The sequence below is a fragment of the Coregonus clupeaformis genome, chromosome 7, assembly GCF_020615455.1.
Source record: "Coregonus clupeaformis isolate EN_2021a chromosome 7, ASM2061545v1, whole genome shotgun sequence".
NCBI lineage: Eukaryota > Metazoa > Chordata > Actinopteri > Salmoniformes > Salmonidae > Coregonus > Coregonus clupeaformis.
In genome coordinates, this window is record NC_059198.1 from 52,116,049 (window position 1) to 52,138,611 (window position 22,563).

General features: G+C 47.6%; 2 protein-coding genes across 3 annotated transcripts in view; both read right to left on the bottom strand.

Moving 5' to 3' along the window:
- LOC121569358 (rho guanine nucleotide exchange factor 4-like) overlaps window positions 1–17,579 on the bottom strand; it is a 74,305-nt gene extending 56,726 nt beyond the window's left edge. Inside the window, exons 1-3 of one of the 2 annotated variants that reach the window (XM_041880249.2) lie at window positions 13,988–17,579; window positions 11,628–11,900; window positions 10,761–10,890 (exon numbers count right to left, since the gene is read on the bottom strand). In XM_041880249.2, coding sequence (XP_041736183.2) covers window positions 10,761–10,890; window positions 11,628–11,900; window positions 13,988–17,155 — 3,571 coding nt within the window. In that variant the 5' untranslated portion in view covers window positions 17,156–17,579. The remainder of the gene's footprint in view (window positions 1–10,760; window positions 10,891–11,627; window positions 11,901–13,987) is intronic. The other variant, XM_045221427.1, reaches the window with a different exon arrangement.
- Window positions 17,580–17,784: 205 nt separating this feature from the next.
- The window catches only part of LOC121570189 (serine-rich adhesin for platelets-like), a 79,765-nt gene continuing 74,986 nt past the window's right edge, over window positions 17,785–22,563 (bottom strand). The window contains exon 2 of the mRNA XM_041881681.2: window positions 17,785–20,286. Coding sequence (XP_041737615.2) covers window positions 17,785–20,286 — 2,502 coding nt within the window. The remainder of the gene's footprint in view (window positions 20,287–22,563) is intronic.

Sequence of the window (22,563 nt, forward strand, 5' to 3'; positions counted from 1 at the left end):
AAGTGAGAGAGGTTGGAGGGGCTAACCTGATAGAGAGGGGGAATGCTAACCTGATAGAGAGGGGGAGGGGCTAACCTGATAGAGAGGGGGAGGGGCTAACCTGATCCACTGCTCTATAAACATTATAAACACAACGTACTTTAGTCCTACTGAGATACACTGCATCTGTACAATCCAACAGCTCTGACATAACTTTGCAAAGATGTACACAAAACATGTAACCAGATGAAGCGTGTTATTTTAGGCTATTTTCTAGGCCCTAAATACACTACAGCAGTAGCGGTTGGTGCCGTTTCAGATGAGGGAGAACGATTATTTTTTTTCATGAGCATGGCCTTATTTCTATTACAGCATATTGGATGACAGTCATTCATATTCCATTCGCCCAGTTCGAATACATGATACTCAAATTTACCCTATACCCATCATGAGGTTGCTACAACCTAGCCTATGAATTAAAGTTTACGACGTAGGTGCACACAGGTTCGAGAGAAACATTTTGAGGTGATAGACAGTGACACATTCAATACCGCCTTGCACACTCTTGCTTGCATCTAGCTGATCTAGAGTGTAATCATTAGTCCAACAGTTGCAAACGTGAATTTCTATTGGACAAATTCAGGTATGTTTATCCCCGTTTCATTCCGTTTGCTTCCGTTAAGAAACATTTTTCAACAGAATCGGCGGAATGAATACACCCCTGATTACGCGTAAACACAGTTCACATTCATAGCAGCCACATTGAAAAAACGTATCCAATCCAAACCATATCATAACCGCTACGCACAGCCTACATCGTTGTCACCATATTAGCTAAAGTAACATCATAGTCAACATAGATAATAGAACTAACGCGTTAGTAAACCCGCTACAACCATGCAGTAATGTTACAGTGTACAGTCAGTAAGCAGTTTAGCACTTACACCGGCGGACCCCGGTGGCAATGACTTAGTAAAATCAAAAGCTTACCTTGACTTGGAAGAGTTCCAGTGTTGTGTTGGATAGTCTTAGCCAGCTAGCTAACATAGCATCCCTATGTTTGAGCAGGGTGTTTGACTAGGCTAAACTAGCTAGCTGCATTTGCAGTGAAACTGAAGCGGGAAAAAATCATGAAATCTCTCTCTCTCTCTCTCTCTCTCTCTCTTGCTTCTCCTTCATTTTAGAATAAATTAATTTGTTCAAAACTGTTCAACTATTGTCTTTCTCTTTGAGTCAACTACTCACCACATGTTATGCACTGCAGTGCTAGCTAGCTGCAGCTTATGCTTTCAGTACTAGATTCATTCTCTGATCCTTTGATTGGGTGGACAACATGTCAGTTCATACTGCAAAGAGCTCTGATAGGTTGGAGGACGGTTCCAGACTTCTCCATAAAGGACATATTCTCTCAGAACACAGTGAACTAGACATGAGGGAGAAGGTTCCAGACTTCTCCATAAAGGACATATTCTCTCAGAACACAGTGAACTAGACATGAGGGAGAAGGTTCCAGGCATTACCACTACACCAGGGGTATTCAACTGGGGATCCGCGGAGGTACTGCAGGGGGTCCGCGGAAAATAAATAAATAATGTTTTTATGAATATCGCTAGCAACAACAGATTAAAACCTCTTAAGCTGACAGTCACCGAAATCTGGCACTATAATTACTTTTAAAAATATTTATATGTTTGCATGACTTGCTTGATTGATTTTCCACCGTTTTATAAGTCAGAAGACAGCCATCCAGACCTTGCTAGGACTATATAAACGTCCTCTGTCGAATAGACTTGTATTTGCCTCCCTCTGGTGGCCGGCTGCATCATTACATCCATTTATATCACTTAATCATAGCGAAACAGTGCAAAACGGCTGTCAGCTCAACTGGTTTTAATCAAATGTTGAATTGCATACCTAGAGTAGAAACAGTAGTATCTTCTTCCTAATGATACCAACTTTATTTCTGAACTTCTAATATTGAGCAAATTACACTCATTGGAGCTAATTACACTCACTGGTGTATCTAACATAAAAAAGCACCCGTGAGAATATAATAATTTTGGGGGTGCTTATATTTATCCTGTTACACAAAAGTGTATAATGGAAATGTGTTGCTTGCTTATCCCAACTCCCTCTGAGACACTTGCAGGGAGTGGGGTCACGGCCAGGGTCGCCATTGTACAGTGCCCCTGGAGCAATTAGGGTTAAGTGCCTTGCTCAAGGGCACAGCAACATGTTTTTCACCTTGTCGGCTCCGGTATTTCGAAATAGCAGCCTTTCAGTTGTGGCATGTGATGTCGGCTGCTTTCTTGACTTGGACATACATTTTTGCTAACACATTGCTAACCTTTGTTTAACCAGCTAAACAGCTGCTATTAGGGCTGGCACAACTATCGTATAATATTCGCCATAATCGGAGAAGGTGGGATTCAACTTTATATTCACGCAGATATAGTTTACCCAATAGCAGTTTTGCCTTTTTACATGAAGTGGGTAAAGTTTGTAATCATTTTACGAGCAGAATGGTACGGTTGGGAGGAGAAGTTTAATTTCCAAAAGTTCTAAACGGTCAAAACCATTCATTTTTGAGAGAGGTGTGTTGTATTCATTACGTATGTCTTTCGAAGATGCATTATGATGTTCAAAATGTTTTTCAACAGAAATGACAATTATGACAATAACTGTGGCCATCTGCATGACAATTAATCGTTAGCCAAAATTCCATAATCGTCACAGCCCTAATTAGAGTTACCTTTCCATCTATTAGGCTATGTTAGAGTTTACACTTCCTCTTCCAATTATAATGTCAAAATAATGAAAAACTATCTACCAAATCTATTCATTTTAAAATGTTGATTACTTATCATTCACCTGATGATAAGACAAGAACTGTGGAGAAAATAAACATGTTCGGCTAACGTGATGGGACAAGAAAAGGTTGAAAAACCCTGCGTTACCCTGACCCTCATCTGTATTGGCTCATGGAGTCACAAACACACACACACACACACACACACACACACACACACAGAGACAGAGACAGAGACAGAGACAGAGACAGAGACAGAGACAGAGACAGAGACAGAGACAGAGACAGAGACAGAGACAGAGACAGAGACAGAGACAGAGACAGACGAGAGAGAGAGAGAGAGAGAGAGAGAGAGAGAGAGAGAGAGAGAGAGAGAGAGAGAGAGAGAGAGAGAGAATTGGAAAAAATTGGAAAACACTAAACAAACAACAACACGAAGAGCTATCTATCCAAAACGGAGATGTATGGGTAAACCACTTCTCCAATCTTTTTGGCCCTATAACAGAGAACAAACAGCAAAAAAATATACATGATCAAATGCAAATCTTAGAATCAACTATTAAAGACTACCAGAACCCACTGGATTCTCCAATTGCATTGAATGAACTACAGGACAAAATACAAACCCTCCAACCCAAAAAGCCCTGTGGTGTTGATGGTATCCTCAATGAAATGATAAAATATACAGACCACAAATTTCAATTAGCTATACTTAAACTCTTTAACATCATCCTTAGCTCTGGCATCTTCCCCAATATTTGGAACCAAGGACTGATCACCCCAATCCACAAAAGTGGAGACAAATTTGACCCCAATAACTACGGTGGGATATGCGTCAACAGCAACATTGGGAAAATCCTCTGCATTATCATTAACAGCAGACTAGTTCATTTCCTCAGTGAAAACAATGTACTGAGCAAATGTCAAATTGGCTTTTTACCAAATTACCCTACGACAGACCACGTATTCACCCTGCACACCCTAATTGACAAACAAACAAACCAAAACAAAGGCAAAGTCTTCTCAAGCTTTGTTGATTTCAAAAAAGCTTTTGACTCAATTTGGCATGAGGGTCTGCTATACAAATTGATGGAAAGTGGGGTTGGGGGAAAAACATACGACATTATAAAATCCAGGTACACAAACAACAAGTGTGCGGTTAAAATTGGCAAAAAACACACACATTTCTTTCCACAGGGCCGTGGGGTGAGACAGGGATGCAGTTTAAGCCCCACCCTCTTCAACATATATATCAACGAATTGGCGAGGGCACTAGAACAGTCTGCAGCACCCGGCCTCACCCTACTAGAATCTGAAGTCAAATGTCTACTGTTTGCTGATGATCTGGTGCTTCTGTCACCAACAAAGGAGGGCCTGCAGCAGCACCTAGATCTTCTGCACAGATTCTGTCAGACCTGGGCCCTGACAGTAAATCTCAGTAAGACAAAAATAATGGTGTTCCAAAAAAGGTCCAGTTGCCAGGACCACAAATACAAATTCCATCTAAACACTGTTGCCCTAGAGCACACAAAAAACTATACATACCTCGGCCTAAACATCAGCGCCACAGGTAACTTCCACAAAGCTGTGAACGATCTGAGAGACAAGGCAAGAAGGGCCTTCTATGCCATCAAAAGGAACATAAAATTTGACATACCAATTAGGATCTGGCTAAAAATACTTGAATCAGTTATAGAACCCATTGCCCTTTATGGTTGTGAGGTCTGGGGTCCGCTCACCAACCAGAATTCACAAAATGGGACAAACACCAAATTGAGACTCTGCATGCAGAATTCTGCAAAAACATCCTCAGTGTACAACGTAAAACACAAAATAATGCATGCAGAGCAGAATTAGGCCAATACCCGCTAATTATCAAAATCCAGAAAAGAGCCGTTAAATTCTATAACCACTTAAAAGGAAGCGATTCCCAAACCTTCCATAACAAAGCCATCACCTACAGAGAGATGAACTTGGAGAAGAGTCCCCTAAGTAAGCTGGCCCCCACAGAGCCCCAGGACAACAACAACAACAACACAATTAGACCCAACCAAATCATGAGAAAACAAAAAGAGAATTACTTGACACATTGGAAAGAACGCAGAATACCTGACCACTGTGACTGACCCAAACTTAAGGAAAGCTTTGACTATGTACAGACTCAGTGAGCATAGCCTTGCTATTGAGAAAGGCCGCCGTAGGCAGACCTGGCTCTCAAGAGAAGACAGGCTATGTGCACACTGCCCACAAAATGAGGTGGAAACTGAGCTGCACTTCCTAACCTCCTGCCAAATGTATGACCATATTAGAGACACATATTTCCCTCAGATTACAGCGATCCACAAAGAATTAGAAAACAAACCCAATTTTGATAAACTCCCTTATCTACTGGGTGAAAAGCCACAGTGTGCCATCACAGCTGCAAGATTTGTGACCTGTTGCCACAAGAAAAGGGCAACCATTGTAAATACAACCCATATTTATGTTTATTTAATTTCCCATTTGTACTTGTTTCCTATTTGCACATTGTTACAACACTGTATATATACATAATATGACATTTGAAATGTCTTTATTCTTTTGGAACTTCTGAGTGTAATGTTTACTGTTAATATTTATTGTTTATTTCACTTTTGTTTACTATCTACTTCACTTGCTTTGGCAATGTTAACATACGTTTCCCATGTCAATAAAACCATTACATTGAATTGAATTGAATTGATAGCAGGCTATTCAACACCACCCAGTCAGCCATTACAGTACATACTCTATTTCCTATATCTATCAGAGTTTAATAAGATGAACAGACTGACTGGACTGAGAACCACATAATATTGATGCACCACTCACCACTCACCACATCCACAACATGATCTAATAGAATACATGTTTAGTACATATAGGTTCTGCTGTCTCTGTCTCATAGGACACAGAGAGACATGGTGGTTCTGCTGTCTCTGTCTCATAGGACACAGAGAGACATGGTGGTTCTGCTGTCTCTGTCTCATAGGACACAGAGAGACATGGTGGTTCTGCTGTCTCTGTCTCATAGGACACAGAGAGACATGGTGGTTCTGCTGTCTCTGTCTCATAGGACACAGAGAGACATGGTGGTTCTGTTGTCTCTGTCTCATAGGACACAGAGAGACATGGTGGTTCTGCTGTCTCTGTCTCATAGGTCACAGAGAGACATGGTGGTTCTGCTGTCTCTGTCTCATAGGACACAGAGAGACATGGTGGTTCTGCTGTCTCTGTCTCATAGGACACAGAGAGACATGGTGGTTCTGCTGTCTCTGTCTCATAGGTCACAGAGAGACATGGTGGTTCTGCTGTCTCTGTCTCATAGGACACAGAGATACATGGTGGTTCTGCTGTCTCTGTCTCATAGGACACAGATAGACATGGTGGTTCACAGTGGTCTAAGGCACTGCATCGCAGTGCTAGCTGTGCCGCTAGAGATCCTGGTTCGAATCCAGACTGGGAGACCCATGGGGCGGCGCACAATTGGCCCAGCGTCGTCCAGGGTAGGGGAGGGAATGGCCGGCAGGGATGTAGCTCAGTTGGTAGAGCATGGCGTTTGCAACGCCAGGGTTGTGGGTTCGATTCCCACGGGGGGCCAGTATGAAAAAAAAAAAATGTGTATGCACTCACTAACTGTAAGTCGCTCTGGATAAGAGCGTCTGCTAAATGACAAAAAAATATATTTAAAAAATCAATTAATCCAATTACACAGAAGGCATCTGGTGCAAGAGCACTGACCTCACTTTGAGTGGCACGCAATCTGCTGCCTCTGTGCGTGTGTGACCACCCAATGACATCAGAATGAACAGGGTCATATCATTTCAGCATTACATTTACATTTTACATTTTAGTCATTTAGCAGACGCTCTTAACCAGAGCGACTTACAGGAGCAATTAGGGTCAAGTGCCTTGCTCAAGGGCACATTAACGTCATTTAGCAGACGCTCTTAGCCAGAGCGACTCACAAATTGGTACGTTCACCCTATAGCCAGTGGGATAACCACTTTACAATTTGGGGGGGGTTAGAAGGATTACTTTATCCTATCCCAGGTATTCCTTAAAGAGGTGGGGTTTCAAATGTCTCCGGAAGGTGGTGAGTGACCCATCACCAGTCTAGCACCTAGCACTCTCTTTTATCAAATTGTCCTGAAAGAAAGCTAAAACGTTGTAGATAATGAATCAATTATATTTGCCTAAACCATTCTCTCCCACCATATTGCATCTCCTACAGGCCTCTCAGACAAAGAGCAGAGCCAGACAGACAATCTGACACACACATACACACACACACACACACACACACACACACACACAAACACACACAAACACCCTCCAGAAGCACTCTGTGTTCTCCCACTAAGTGACGGCTGGATTTTGAACAGGAGTAATAAAGATCTGTAAAAAAATCTCCACTAATGCAAAAGACGATCCATCTGGAGACACCGGGTCCTGGCCAAGCATATCTTCCAGAGAGTAATCACCATAGAAACACTGTGTTTACATATTCTCAAAGCTCATTGACCTGGATTTAAAACTGATGATGCCACTGGCTCTCATCCAGTGGGACTGTCTGTCAATGTGAATAGTACAATGCCTTTCCAAGCTCCAACAAACTCTGGGACCACTGATGTGCAGAGGATGTGGATCCCCCTGCTGGTGGTATGCAGAACTACAACAATACTCTGCTCATGCCAAAGCAGTAATCATTGTAATTGGCTCAGAGTAGTGTTAGCTCCAAAATAAAGTAGTTGTTTCACAACAGATGTTGCTGCAGTGCGTGGCATGATGTCCGCAGGCTAATCCAGGATTTTGTGAGGACATGATTTTAAACACGGAATTAAACGATAAATACATGAAGTCTCTCAAACAGAATTACATCCGGGGAATGGAGTTGGAGTCTGAGACAGGGGTGGGGGCCAGGGGTGGGGGACAGGGGACCTATAATCTAGTTAATAGGTGGTCATCATGAGGAAAGGAAGAAAGCCATTGTAGAGTATTGGAACCAACCTAGGCATAGAGAGTGAGCGAGAGCCAGCAGTTTGCAGTACTCAGGGTTAGGAGGAGGGAGGAGCTATTCTCAGTATTAGGAGGAGGAGGAGGAGGGAGGAGCTACTCTCAGGGTTAGGAGAAGGAGGAGGGAGGAGCTACTCTCAGGGTTAGGAGAAGGAGGAGGGAGGAGCTACTCTCAGGGCAAGGAGGAGGAGGAAGGAGGAGCTACTCTCAGGATTAGGAGGAGGAGGAGGAGGAGGGAGGAGCTACTCTCAGGGTTAGGAGGAGGAGGAGGAGGGAGGAGCTACTCTCAGGGTTAGGAGGGGGAGGAGGAGGAGGAGGGAGGAGCTACTCTCAGGGTTAGGAGGGGGAGGAGGAGGGAGGAGCTACTCTCAGGGTTAGGAGGAGGAGGAGGAGGGAGGAGCTACTCTCAGGGTTAGGAGGGGGAGGAGGAGGGAGGAGCTACTCTCAGGGTTAGGAGGAGGAGGAGGAGGGAGGAGCTACTCTCAGGGCAAGGAGGAGGAGGAGGAGGAGGAGGGAGGAGCTACTCTCAGGTTTTTTTTTATTTTATTTATTTAACCTTTATTTAACCAGGAAGGGCTCATTGAGATTTAAAATCTCTTTTTCAAGAGCGTCCTGGCCAAGATAGGCAGCACCAAGTCATTACAAAAAATTACAGACAGACAACATGAAAAACTACAAGTAATCTAGTAAAAACCATTCATGAATTCACAAGAGTATAACAATATCAAAAACAGCAAATTAAAGACATTGACAGGTCAGGGAATCAGCCTCAAAATCCTTCATCAGAGATTTAAAAACACCAATCGGGACAAGTTCTTCCAGTTTAAAATTATTTTGTAAGGTGTTCCAAGACGATGGCGCAGAGTATATAAAATACCTTTTACCAAATTCAGTTCGGACATTTGGAACAGTTAGCAGGATAAAGTCCAGTGAACGAAGAGAGTACCCACCACATTTCTGAACAATAAAAATGCCCAAATAAAAGGTAGTAAACCCAAAATGGCTTTGTAAATAAAAGTATACCAGTGACTGAGCCTACGAGTGACTAGAGAAGGCCAGCCAACCCTGGTATACAAAGTACAGTGGTGCGTAAGGGTTTTGCAGTTTAAAATAAATCTCAAAGTACCATGATAAAGAGTGTCAATTGATCTCAAACACTGAGCAGAAGCATTCATATATAAAATATCCCCATAGTCTAGTAAAGGCATAAATGTAGCTGATACTAGCCTCCTTCTGGCTTCAAAAGAAAAACAGGCCTTATTCCTAAAATAAAATCCCAATTTCAGCTTTAGGAGGAGGAGGAGGAGGGAGGAGCTACTCTCAGGGTTAGGATGAGGAGGAGGAGGGAGGAGCTACTCTCAGGGTTAGGAGGGGGAGGAGGAGGGAGGAGCTACTCTCAGGGTTAGGAGGGGGAGGAGGAGGGAGGAGCTACTCTCAGGGCAAGGAGGAGGAGGAGGAGGGAGGAGCTACTCTCAGTATTAGGAGGAGGAGGAGGAAGGAGGAGCTACTCTCAGGGTTAGGAGGGGGAGGAGGAGGGAGGAGCTACTCTCAGGGTTAGGAGGGGGAGGAGGAGGGAGGAGCTACTCTCAGGGTTAGGAGGAGGAGGAGGAGGGAGGAGCTACTCTCAGGGTTAGGATGAGGAGGAGGAGGGAGGAGCTACTCTCAGGGTTAGGAGGGGGAGGAGGAGGAGGAGGGAGGAGCTACTCTCAGTATTAGGAGGAGGAGGAGGAGGAGGGAGGAGCTACTCTCAGGGTTAGGGAGGAGGAGGAGGAGGGAGGAGCTACTCTCAGGGTTAGGAGGGGGAGGAGGAGGAGGAGCTACTCTCAGGGTTAGGAGGGGGAGGAGGAGGGAGGAGCTACTCTCAGGGTTAGGATGACGAGGAGGAGCTACTCTCAGGGTTAGGAGGAGGAGGAGGAGGGAGGAGCTACTCTCAGGGTTAGGATGAGGAGGAGGAGGGAGGAGCTACTCTCAGGGTTAAGATGAGGAGGAGGAGCTACTCTCAGGGTTAGGAGGAGGAGGAGGGAGGAGCTACTCTCAGGGTTAGGAGGGGGAGGAGGAGGGAGGAGCTACTCTCAGGGTTAGGAGGAGGAGGAGGAGGGAGGAGCTACTCTCAGGGCAAGGAGGAGGAGGAGGAGGAGGAGGGAGGAGCTACTCTCAGGGTTAGGATGAGGAGGAGGAGGGAGGAGCTACTCTCAGGGTTAGGAGGGGGAGGAGGAGGGAGGAGCTACTCTCAGGGTTAGGAGGGGGAGGAGGAGGGAGGAGCTACTCTCAGGGCAAGGAGGAGGAGGAGGGAGGAGCTACTCAGTATTAGGAGGAGGAGGAGGAAGGAGGAGCTACTCTCAGGGTTAGGAGGGGGAGGAGGAGGGAGGAGCTACTCTCAGGGTTAGGAGGGGGAGGAGGAGGGAGGAGCTACTCTCAGGGTTAGGAGGAGGAGGAGGAGGGAGGAGCTACTCTCAGGGTTAGGATGAGGAGGAGGAGGGAGGAGCTACTCTCAGGGTTAGGAGGGGGAGGAGGAGGAGGAGGGAGGAGCTACTCTCAGTATTAGGAGGAGGAGGAGGAGGAGGGAGGAGCTACTCTCAGGGTTAGGAGGAGGAGGAGGAGGGAGGAGCTACTCTCAGGGTTAGGAGGGGGAGGAGGAGGGAGGAGCTACTCTCAGGGTTAGGAGGGGGAGGAGGAGGGAGGAGCTACTCTCAGGGTTAGGATGACGAGGAGGAGCTACTCTCAGGGTTAGGAGGAGGAGGAGGAGGGAGGAGCTACTCTCAGGGTTAGGATGAGGAGGAGGAGGGAGGAGCTACTCTCAGGGTTAAGATGAGGAGGAGGAGCTACTCTCAGGGTTAGGAGGAGGAGGAGGGAGGAGCTACTCTCAGGGTTAGGATGAGGAGGAGGAGGGAGGAGCTACTCTCAGGGTTAGGAGGAGGAGGAGGTAGGAGCTACTCACAGGGGTAGGAGATGCGTCGTCTCCAGCCCAGACAGTCCAGTCCGATGGGGGTGCTCTGGGAGAAGCAGTGGGTCTTCAGGCCCATCCCAGAGAATGCCTCCATGGTCGACAGGGACACTGGTGTATTCCACTGTGTGGAGGAGGCAACAGTAAAGCTGGGGATCCAACAATGCCTAGGCCTACATACCTAGAAGTCTATAGTTAGTATAATGCTCACTTTAAATGTTAAGACCCTGCCTTTTCTTAGTTTAAATCATGAATATACGTGTACTATATAATGTGACAGAGCAACAGTAATAATGTGTTTTACCTGAACAGATTTAGCTGAAGGTGCATGCAGGTTTAGGCTAACAGTAGGAGCTGAGAGAGACTGGCACAGAAACAGGAAAGACATCCCAAAAAAGATGACATGGAAACGGAAGGGGAAAAACATGTAACAAAGGAAAGATGTCAAGACTCGGCGAAGACAGCTGGCGAAGGATAGAAGAGATGGAGGAGAGAACCATCCTCGAGACAGTACATAGATGAAGTGGAAGAGGAGGAGGAGGAGGAGGAGGAGAGAACCATCCTCGAGACAGTACGTAGATGAAGAGGAGGAGAGAACCATCCTCGAGACAGTACGTAGATGAAGAGGAGGAGAGAACCATCCTCGAGACAGTACGTAGATGAAGAGGAGGAAGAGGAGGAGGAGGAGAGAACCATCCTCGAGACAGTACGTAGATGAAGAAGAAGAGGAGGAGGAGGAGGAGGAGAGAACCATCCTCGAGACAGTACGTAGATGAAGAGGAGGAGGAGGAGGAGGAGAGAGAAAATCCCTCCCCCTAGGCTGTAAGTTGTTTTGCACGGGTAAGCATGGTGGAGTCTTACTTTCTCGAGCTCTTCAGGACAGTGTGTGTTGAGTTGTCCCAGGCTGCCCCTCATCACTCGGGCCAGCTTCCGCTTCCATCTCTTCTGCTCTTCGATCCACAGGTCGTCTGAGCAGCAGCGTTGGCGTCTCAGACCCCTGTCCCGCCTGTGGCCTAGTGGTGGTCTGAGGGCTGAGGCAGTAGTGTCCGGTCTAGATCCAGGACTCTTCAGTTCTGCTAGCCTCTTCCCTTCTCCCCCTGCTTGGCTACTGGGTCTACATCCATCCTGACTGGTCTTTGGGTGCATAGTCAACTGGTTAATGGGACTGTCAATGTCACTTTCACTTCAAACTATAGTGCCTGGTGGTCCTCTATGACCTCCATATGGCGTCTATCTGTGTACATTACATTGTATTATTCTTACTGGTACATGATCTTAAACAGTTGTTATGGAGTGTTGATGACTATGATGGGACAGGTGAATTCAATTGTCTTGATTGGTGTAACTGATGCACTTGACAGGTAAGGTAGTTCCCACTGACTATTTCCTGTGCGCATCAGTACTGAGCTATCTCGCATGACTTAATCATGATTTAGTTTAGCCTGTGTGTCCCCCTGCCTGCTTGGTCATGGTTAGAAGGTAATGCAGCTAGTATCAAAGTGAAGTCAAAAGTTGCACATTTGAATAGTGTTTGCCTTTTTGCTAACCCTAACCCTTTTCCTAACCTTAACCTAATTCTCCTAACCTCACGCTATTCTTCATATTCTGACGTGAGGATGAACAGAACATTTTGCAGTTTTAAAGCTAATTATAATAATTTGGGGAGTGTTTATATTTGTCCTGCTACACACACCCGCAGGGAGTGGGTCACCATTGGAGTGGGTCACCATTGGAGTGGGTCACCATTGGAGTGGGTCACCATTGGAGTGGGTCACCATTGGAGTGGGTCACCATTGTACAGCACCCCTGAAGCAATTAGGGTTAAGTGCCTAGCTCAAACACATAGCGACAGATTTGTTTTTTTTCTCACCTTGTCGGCTACGGTATTCGAACCAGCAACCTTTCGGTTCCTGGCCTACCACCCTGATCTCAAGGCTTCCTGCCGCCCTTAGACTTGCATGAGATGAAACATTCAATTTTTCTCTCTGCCCCATGGCAAAATGTGTAGAATTGCAGGAAACTAACTTTAAAACATGAACATTTTCTCTCTGCCCCATGTTTGAAATACAGGAAGTTATCTGTTTGGGGAGCCCCCTGGAGGTAGCTGGCTAGAACACACAGTCCCCCTCCCAGCTGCCTGCCTGGGCCGTTTCAGAACTGCCAGGCGGGACGGGACGGGAGCAGAATGGAAATGTGCCACGCCAGTGACAGCAGAGCACAGCGGAGGAAAGAAAGAGCTGACTCTATCGTTTCACTCTTCCTCCTCATCTCTCTTTCAGGAGAGGAGAGAACAGAGGGAGGAAGGAGATAAAGAAGGGCTTATTCTGCATTCCATCTGAACGAATACACACGCGCACGCACAAACACACACGCATGACTGTAGAGAGAGATGAAGTGCCCAAAGACGTTATTTAAATTCAGCCTAAGGCTGATGTAACAGTGTTGCCTCCGTTCTTCTCATCGCCCCAAACTGGGCTTGAACCAGAGACCCTCTGAACACATCGACAATTGCCTCCCGCGAAGCATCGTTACATATCGCTCCACAAAAGCCGAAGCCCAAGGGAAACGGCTAGTTCAAGGTCTCAGAGCGAGTGACGTCACCTATTGAAATGCCACTAGCACGCACCGCTAACTAGCTAGCCATTTCACACCGGTTACACTGAGGCAGAACAGGGCCAGTGAAAGACAGTCAACACTTTATCCCATAGTGCACCCTGCCTGGCCTTCCCTCGTCGTCTTGATGGAGGAGGGGTTAACATGGCTGCTTTATCATGATGTTAAACTGACAGACAGTCAGGTCATTCTATCATAATGGGGACAAAACGATGAAACAGCAGATGCCAGAGGAGACTTTTATTTTAAACAACCTACTCCTGTCAATCAAAGATGTGCCCTGAGGGAGTGAGATAGTATAGTGGGGATGCCTAGCTGAGAATTCACTTGTAAAGGGAATAAATCATTTATTGTTCTTTCATAGCTTACATGTTTTGGGCTGTTTAACTAGTATAATTTCTGTATTCTTCATTATTATATCAGTTATTATAAGTTATATCAGTTATTATCAGTTATATCAGTTTTTATCGGTTTTATCAGTTATTATCAGTTACACACAAGGCTACACCTGCCTGCCATGGAGAATCTGCTTAACAACACACATGCAGTCAAACAAATGATAACAATGAGGCATTATATAGCTGTGTTATCATATAGCTGTGCCTTACCTCAAACTGTTTGAAGGACATAGGTGTAAGCAGACTGTCCACTCCGCTGTCCTCCAATGGGCTGAGGGAGGAGGAGCCTATCTGTCCCGTTCGGGGCTTCAGGGTCTTGGGCTTCTCTGGCGGGTCAGACAGGCCCTCTACACTGGCTGACTGGCCCATGAGGAGCAGGGACAGGACTGAGGCCCGGGCAGAGGCAGTGGGGGGGTAGCAGAAGGCCCTGTGCTGGGCAGCAGGTCTGGGGCTGTGGGGCTTGGGGCTCATGGGTCTCACTGGGGTGTCTGGTGTAGCTGCCATGCTAGACGCTGTGCTCTCATAGGCTCCCCCTGGGGACCAGGACAGCTGATTGGCTAAGGCAGCCAGGGAGGCGGGGCTCATGGGCGACAGGGGGCTGGGATCGTTTGTGGGCGGGGCCTCAGAGTCGTGCGAGGATGGCGGTCTGGAGTCTGAGAAGTTGATTGACAGGCTGTTGGGCGGGACTTTCCCTTTCCTCTTCTGGCCATCTGACTTGTCGTCCCCGGCCCCGCTTTGACTGTCCTTCAGGCCCCTCTTAGTGAGGGGGTCGGTGAGACTCAGAGCCCTGAGAGAGGAGGGGGACCCAGGGACACTGAGCACTGAGCCCGAGGCAGAGCGGGACACGTAGTCACTGTGGATCTGTCTGGACGTCCTCACACCCCCACCGTCCCCTCCCTCGACCCCATCTCCGACCGGGACAGACAGGGTCCTCCTCAGCAGCTCAGCCTCCCTGGCCCTCTCTCTCTTCAGCCTCCTCCAGGACTGTTTGGCTCGCCCCACCTCCCCTTCGCTCCCCGTCTCAACGCTCCCCGTCTCCTCCTCGTTCTCCTTGTCCATGGAGCGAGACTCAAACAGGCTGGACAGGGACTTGTGGGCCTGGGCGAAGCGCATGCGGAGGTTGAGGCTGTCGGAGCTCTTGCTCCTCTTGTAGCCGTGCAGGCCCTCGAGGGCCTCGGTCTGGTCGTGTCTGAGACCTCCGGGCTGGGAGGTCAGGGGACTGTCTGGGCTGCTGGGCCCTTCGGGGGTGTCCCCAGGTCCCTCCCTGAAAAGCAGGCGGACGTGGCGGGTGCGAGGCGTGGAGGGGAAGAAGCCGTAGTCCTCCTCCTCCTCTGTCTCGTAGCGACCCCCCGGACCGGAGGAGAAGGCCTGCTGGACCATCAAGACGACACTGTCATCATCTGAGGTGTCTCCCCCCTGTCCTCCATGTCCTCCCCCCAGCTCCCTTCTCAGGCCCAGGTCGGGTGACTCCCGGGGCGAGCTGTCCATCTTGGTGTTCTTCAGACTCTTCCTCTTCCTGAAAGAAGGCATCTTGGCGAAGACAGAGAACTTGGAGCTCTTGGAGCTCCCCGCCCAGTCGCCTTTAGACTTGCTCTTCATGGGTTTGTGGAGGTTGGCATTCCCCCCTGAGACAGGCAGGATGGATTCTTCCATCTCCTCACTGTTAGTGCTGGTGGTGTCAAAATCGTAGGACACAGAGGTGGGGGTGGGACTGGAGCATCTCTCGCTGCCCGCCGAGTCCCTGTTGTGTGGTAAGGTCATGACCCTGGGGTCATCGGGGTCAAAGGTCAACGAGACCAGCTGGTGCTCTGATGACTCAATACTGGACAAGTCCTCAGAGTGACACGACGACGGGCTGAAAGTGGGCATATAGGACATGATGATGTCACCAGACAGAAGAACAGTGTTCCTGTCCTCCTCAGTGGGCCTTATCCTAACAATCTTTCTCCGCTCCTCATCTTCCACTGTCCCAGAGTTGTCCAGGGAGTGGTCGGGATCGGCCTCTAGGATGGGTTCCAGGCTACTAAAGGAGAGCAGGTTGAGACTGCCGTCGGGATAGGGGTACCTCACGATCCTCACCCCACGATCCTGCTGCAGTAGGGCGGGGTGAGAGCTGGTCTGGAGGTAGGAGCTGTAGGAGCTGTCCTTCTCAGCAAACAAACAGTCCTTTAATCCTAGAGCCTCAGGTGAGTTGCTACACTCCTGTCTGTCTCTGTCCGAAGGAGGCTTGGGGGATTGGTGGGGAATGGGCTGCTGCCCCTTCTCTTTCTCTGCACTGTCCAATAGCAGGCCTCTGGTCTCCAGGTAAGAAGCTAAGGGTTCGGAAAGGCCTGTGTGACAGTTAGCAGCACAATTATCTTCCCTACAGTCTGTATGGTTAGAGATGTCTCCTCTCCAGTCTGTATGGTTAGAGATGTCTCCTCTCCAGTCTGTATGGTTAGAGATGTCTCCTCTCCAGTCTGTATGGTTAGAGATGTCTCCTCTCCAGTCTTTATGGTTAGAGATGTCTCCTCTCCAGTCTTTATGGTTAGAGATGTCTCCTCTCCAGTCTGTATGGTTAGAGATGTCTCCTCTCCAGTCTGTATGGTTAGAGATGTCTCCTCTCCAGTCTGTATGGTTAGAGATGTCTCCTGTCCAGTCTGTATGGTTAGAGATGTCTCCTCTCCAGTCTGTATGGTTAGAGATGTCTCCTCTCCAGTCTGTATGGTTAGAGATGTCTCCTCTCCAGTCTGTATGGTTAGAGATGTCTCCTCTCCAGTCTGTATGGTTAGAGATGTCTCCTCTCCAGTCTGTATGGTTAGAGATTTCTCCTCTCCAGTCTGTCGTGCCTGTATGGTTCTGAATAGGGACGTCTCTGTAACCCTCTCCCTGGAGCCTCCCCAGCTCTTCCACCTCAGCCAGGCTGAAGTGCCACTCGTCCCCCAGCCCGGACACGGCTGAGTCCTCACGGCTCCAGTACGGGTCGTAGTCCAGGGGGGACAGGAACTCCTCAGAGTCCTCAGGGGGGTCTTCAAGGGGGCTGTCCAGGGTCTCATTGGTCTCCCCCAGGATGTCCGAGGTAAACGTTGCGGGCTCGGTCAGTGAAGGGGACTCACCATCAGTTTTATCCCCACACTCCTTTGATCCGCTCTGGTGGGCTACCTCAGAGGACCACCGCTCTGGTCCCTGGCCCCTCGTACAGAGAGATCCCAACCACAACCCTTCACTGGCCTTGGTGTGGTTGTTGGAGTCAGAGAGGGAGCGGGAGGACAGAGACGGGATGGAGGGTGGCACAGTGCAGGGAGAGGGAGGCTCACGCTCAGGGATCCTGTGGTGGATCTCTAGCTGATCCCTGTGGCTCTGGACTCGTTCTTTACACACAGGAGAGTCTGTTCCCATGGTAACGGGAGAGTCTGTTCCTACGGTAACAGGAAAGTCTGCTCCCACGGTAATCTCTATCCTCCTCAGTTGTATAGCCTCCTGATCTAAGGCAGGGGGTTCTGTGCTGTCTCCCTGAAGATGCTCAGTCTCTGTAGGTTGGGTTGACCCCTGGGTTAACCCTTGGCCTATGTCACTAGAACCACCCTGTGTGCAGAGGTCCACATGCAGATCACTAGTGATCTCTATGAAGACTCCTGTAGGACTGCAGGGGACTATAGCGTCCTCCGTCTCCTCTGTGCTTGACAGCCCAACATGGTCAGAGTCAGTGTCTGTATGATCAGAGAACTCTGCTGCTATAATAGTGTCTGTATGATCAGAGAACTCCGCTGCTATAACAGTGTTTGGCTGTGCTGATTCAGGGCAGGATGTGCTTTCTACTGCCTGCTCCTGCTGTCTGTAAACATGACAATCTTCCTCCTCCTCCTCCTCCTCCTCCTCCTCCTCCTCCTCCTCCTCCTCCTCCTCTTCTCTCACCCCGGACAGGGAATGGGGTGGTCCTGTCCAGTCCTCTCTGGTCGAGGTCTTTGATAACAGCTGTGAGTGTTCTGAGTCTTCTGATCCTGACAGGTCAGAGGGAGGCGGCCTGTCTATGTGGGGGAGGGAGTGGGGGTGGGGGGCAGGCGTTCCTCACTCCCCCCCTCAGTGTGAGACTGGAGATGAGCAGAATCAAGCTGGAGCTCATCCCTCGTACTCTCCCCAGGCGAGTGCTCACTGTCCCTGGGTGTCTCTGTGCTAGAGTCCCCCTGGTCCTGGAGCTCAGGGATTAGGCCCTGGGTCTGAACGGCATCCTCCTTCAGGGGTCGTGAACTAACGCTCTGTGTTTGTTGTTGTTGATGTTGTTGTATCTCTGTAATTCCTCCACTGTCTAGCCCAGTAGGTGGGACAGGTGAGGCTAACTGGGATTCCAGTTGGTTGATCCCCTTCCTGTCTTGCGATGGTGAGAGAGACAGATCAGGTGACAGGTTGTTGGAAAGAGGTATGGGCCCACGGGCGTCTAGCGGGGGAGAAAGTCGCACCTCTACAGTAAGTCCCACCTCAAAAGGAAGTCCAGCCTCCACGGACGACATGATTGAACAGATGCCATTCACTGTTTCCTCTGTCCCTGATGGTTCAGTCGGCTCTGCTGAGTTCCTGGTGGTGACACACACCTTGTGCTCTTCCTGGCAGTGGACACATGCTCTGCATGCCTCACCGTGGGGCTTTGTAGCACTGAGGAAGGCCTGAGGCTGGGGCTTTGTCTCTGTCTCTGTCTCTGTCTCTGTCTCTGTGGTGGGTTCACTACTCCCCTCTGTCTCTGTGGTGGGTTCACTACTCCCCTCTGTCTCTGTGGTGGGTTCACTACTCCCCTCTGTCTCTGTCTCTGTGGTGGGTTCACTACTCCCCTCTGTCTCTGTGGTGGGTTCACTACTCCCCTCTGTCTCTGTGTGCTGTGTGTCCATACAGATTGTGTCTGTGGTGTGTGTTTCTGTACACTGTGTGTCAGTACTGGGCTCTGCAATAAGTTCACAGTGTGTGTTTGGTTTGTGATTGTTGTGTGTGAGCCTGCAGTGTGTGTCTGGTTTGTGATTGTTGTGTGTGAGCCTGCAGTGTGTGTTTGGTTTGTGATGGTTGTGTGTGAGCCTGCAGTGTGTGTCTGGTTTGTGTGTGTTGGCTATATTGTGTGTGTTGGCTATATTGTGTGTGTTGGCTATATTGTGTGTATCTGTGCATAGTGTCACGTGTGTGTCAGATATGTCCGAACACTGTAACTCTATTGTGTTGTGTGTGTCTCTGCAGTGTGTCTCTGCAATGCGCTGGTTGTGTGACACCTGTCTGTCTGTATTCTGGCTAGCAAGGCTTACCTGCTCCAGGTGACTGCTGTGTATTTGTGAACTCTGTTTCTCTACACTGTGCAGAGTGTACAGAAGATCTACACGTTGTGTATCCATTCTATGTTGATTACACATCCCTGTGTTGGTTAACCCTGTGCACCGTTTCTCTGTGCTGCTCTGCGTTTGTGTCTCCGTGCTGTTTCTCCGTGTAAACGTTTCTGTGCTTTGTGCGATGTCGATCTGGTGTCTGCCTGGGCTATTCTGTTTGTGGGACCCTGTGTGGTGTATTAGTGTTTTCTGATTACCTGTGATTTGAGTGACATGAACCTCTTTACTGACTTTCTCAGCGCCATGCTGGGTTTCTTTCTCTGTCCTGTGCTTGTGTCGCTTCTTCTCTGTGAGTTTCTCTGTGCTGTGTTGTTGGTTATGAATCTCCACGCTGTATTTCTCTGTGTTCTTTGTGCTGTGTTGTTGGTTATGAATCTCCACGCTGTATTTCTCTGTGTTCTTTGTGCTGCGTTGTTGGTTATGAATCTCCACGCTGTATTTCTCTGTGTTCTTTGTGCTGTGTTGTTGCTTATGAATCTCTCCGCTGTATTTCTCTGCGAGTTTCTCTGTGCTGTGTTGTTGGTTATGAATCTCCACGCTGTATTTATCTGCGAGTTTCTCTGTGCTGTGTTGTTGGTTATGAATCTCTCCGCTGTATTTCTCTGCGAGTTTCTCTGTGCTGTGTTGTTGGTTATGAATCTCTCCGCTGTATTTCTCTGCGAGTTTCTCTGTGCTGTGTTGTTGGTTATGAATCTCTCCGCTGTATTTCTCTGCGAGTTTCTCTGTGCTGTGTTGTTGGTTATGAATCTCTCCGCTGTATGTCTCTGCGAGTTTCTCTGTGCTGTGTTGTTGGTTATGAATCTCTCCGCTGTATGTCTCTGCGAGTTTCTCTGTGCTGTGTTGTTGGTTATGAATCTCTCCGCTGTATTTCTCTGCGAGTTTCTCTGTGCTGTGTTGGTTCTGGCTCCTCTCTGCTGTGTGTCTGGCTCTACAGGCCCCAGCGGTGTGGTAGCTGCTGTTCTTCCTTTCTGTGTGTGGGTCCTTCACCCCCAGCAGGGAAGACAGAGAGTCACACAACGAGGTGATGTCACCCCCACCGCCGATCCTCTTCCTCGCCCCGTCCTGGCTCCAGTCTTGGGGGTCGCCGGGTCCCAAATCCCCCTCCTCCGCCTCTAATTGTAATCCCTCTGGGTTCTGCAGTCCCACTGAGTCATCAAGAGCTTCCCGGGTCTGCAGAGAGACAAAATAAGAGCGATATATTTATTTTCGTGTCAAATCGCCAATTGGTAACCCATCCCTTATGGGATTAATTGACACAAACATTACAATAATTCACTGTGGTAATTCAGTGACAATTCTTCTTCCAGTGTTCTCTGCAGTATGCATTGCATAAAGAGTGAAACAATTAAAGGTAACACTCAATTCATAATAGTAAATAAGGTTATCCAAACAATAATTATATCCCTAGAGCAGTAAAATAACATACATACATACATATACATATACATACATAGACACACACATACATACAGTGGGGGAAAAAAGTATTTAGTCAGCCACCAATTGTGCAAGTTCTCCAACTTAAAACGATGAGAGAGGCCTGTAATTTTCATCATAGGTACACGTCAGCTATGACAGACAAATTGAGAAAAAAATTTCCAGAAAATCACATTGTAGGATTTTTAATGAATTTATTTGCAAATTATGGTGGAAAATAAGTATTTGGTCACCTACAAACAAGCAAGATTTCTGGCTCTCACAGACCTGTAACTTCTTCCTTAAGAGGCTCCTCTGTCCTCCACTCGTTACCTGTATTAATGGCACCTGTTTGAACTTATTATCAGTATAAAAGACACCTGTCCACAACATCAAACAGTCACACTCCAAACTCCACTATGGCCAAGACCAAAGAGCTGTCAAAGGACACCAGAAACAAAATTGTAGACCTGCACCAGGCTGGGAAGACTGAATCTGCAATAGGTAAGCAGCTTGGTTTGAAGAAATCAACTGTGGGAGCAATTATTAGGAAATGGAAGACATACAAGACCACTGATAATCTCCCTCGATCTGGGGCTCCACGCAAGATCTCACCCCGTGGGGTCAAAATGATCACAAGAACGGTGAGCAAAAATCCCAGAACCACACAGGGGGACCTAGTGAATGACCTGCAGAGAGCTGGGACCAAAGTAACAAAGCCTACCATCAGTAACACACTACGCCGCCAGGGACTCAAATCTTGCAGTGCCAGACGTGTCCCCCTGCTTAAGCCAGTACATGTCCAGGCCCGTCTGAAGTTTGCTAGAGTGCATTTGGATGATCCAGAAGAGGATTGGGAGAATGTCATATGGTCAGATGAAACCAAAATATAACTTTTTGGTAAAAACTCAACTCGTCGTGTTTGGAGGACAAAGAATGCTGAGTTGCATCCAAAGAACACCATACCTACTGTGAAGCATGGGGGTGGAAACATCATGCTTTGGGGCTGTTTTTCTGCAAAGGGACCAGGATGACTGATCCGTGTAAAGGAAAGAATGAATGGGGCCATGTATCGTGAGATTTTGAGTGAAAACCTCCTTCCATCAGCAAGGGCATTGAAGATGAAACGTGGCTGGGTCTTTCAGCATGACAATGATCCCAAACACACCGCCCGGGCAACGAAGGAGTGGCTTCGTAAGAAGCATTTCAAGGTCCTGGAGTGGCCTAGCCAGTCTCCAGATCTCAACCCCATAGAAAATCTTTGGAGGGAGTTGAAAGTCTGTGTTGCCCAGCAACAGCCCCAAAACATCACTGCTCTAGAGGAGATCTGCATGGAGGAATGGGCCAAAATACCAGCAACAGTGTGTGAAAACCTTGTGAAGACTTACAGAAAACGTTTGACCTGTGTCATTGCCAACAAAGGGTATATGACAAAGTATTGAGAAACTTTTGTTATTGACCAAATACTTATTTTCCACCATAATTTGCAAATAAATTCATTAAAAATCCTACAATGTGATTTTCTGGATTTTTTTTCTTCTCATTTTGTCTGTCATAGTTGACGTGTACCTATGATGAAAATTACAGGTCTCTCTCGTCTTTTTAAGTGGGAGAACTTGCACAATTGGTGGCTGACTAAATACTTTTTTTCCCCACTGTACATACACACTATATATATACACATACATACATACATACATACATACATACATACATACATACATACATACATACATACAACATAACATAACATAACATAACATAACATAACATAACATAACATAACATACATACATATATACATACATAACATAACATATACAGATAAATAAATACAGAAAAATGAAACAGAAGGCATTTGGACCCAGTCTGACACCAAAAGAAGATTCATGTGGGAGACAGGCCTCTACACAATATCTATACACACGTACCATTTACCATTTCATTATAGCTAGCCCTTTTTCTTTGATTCCAGGTTTATCTAAATATTCCGTGAACGGAAATGCACAATGAAAGAACAGGAGAGAAGGA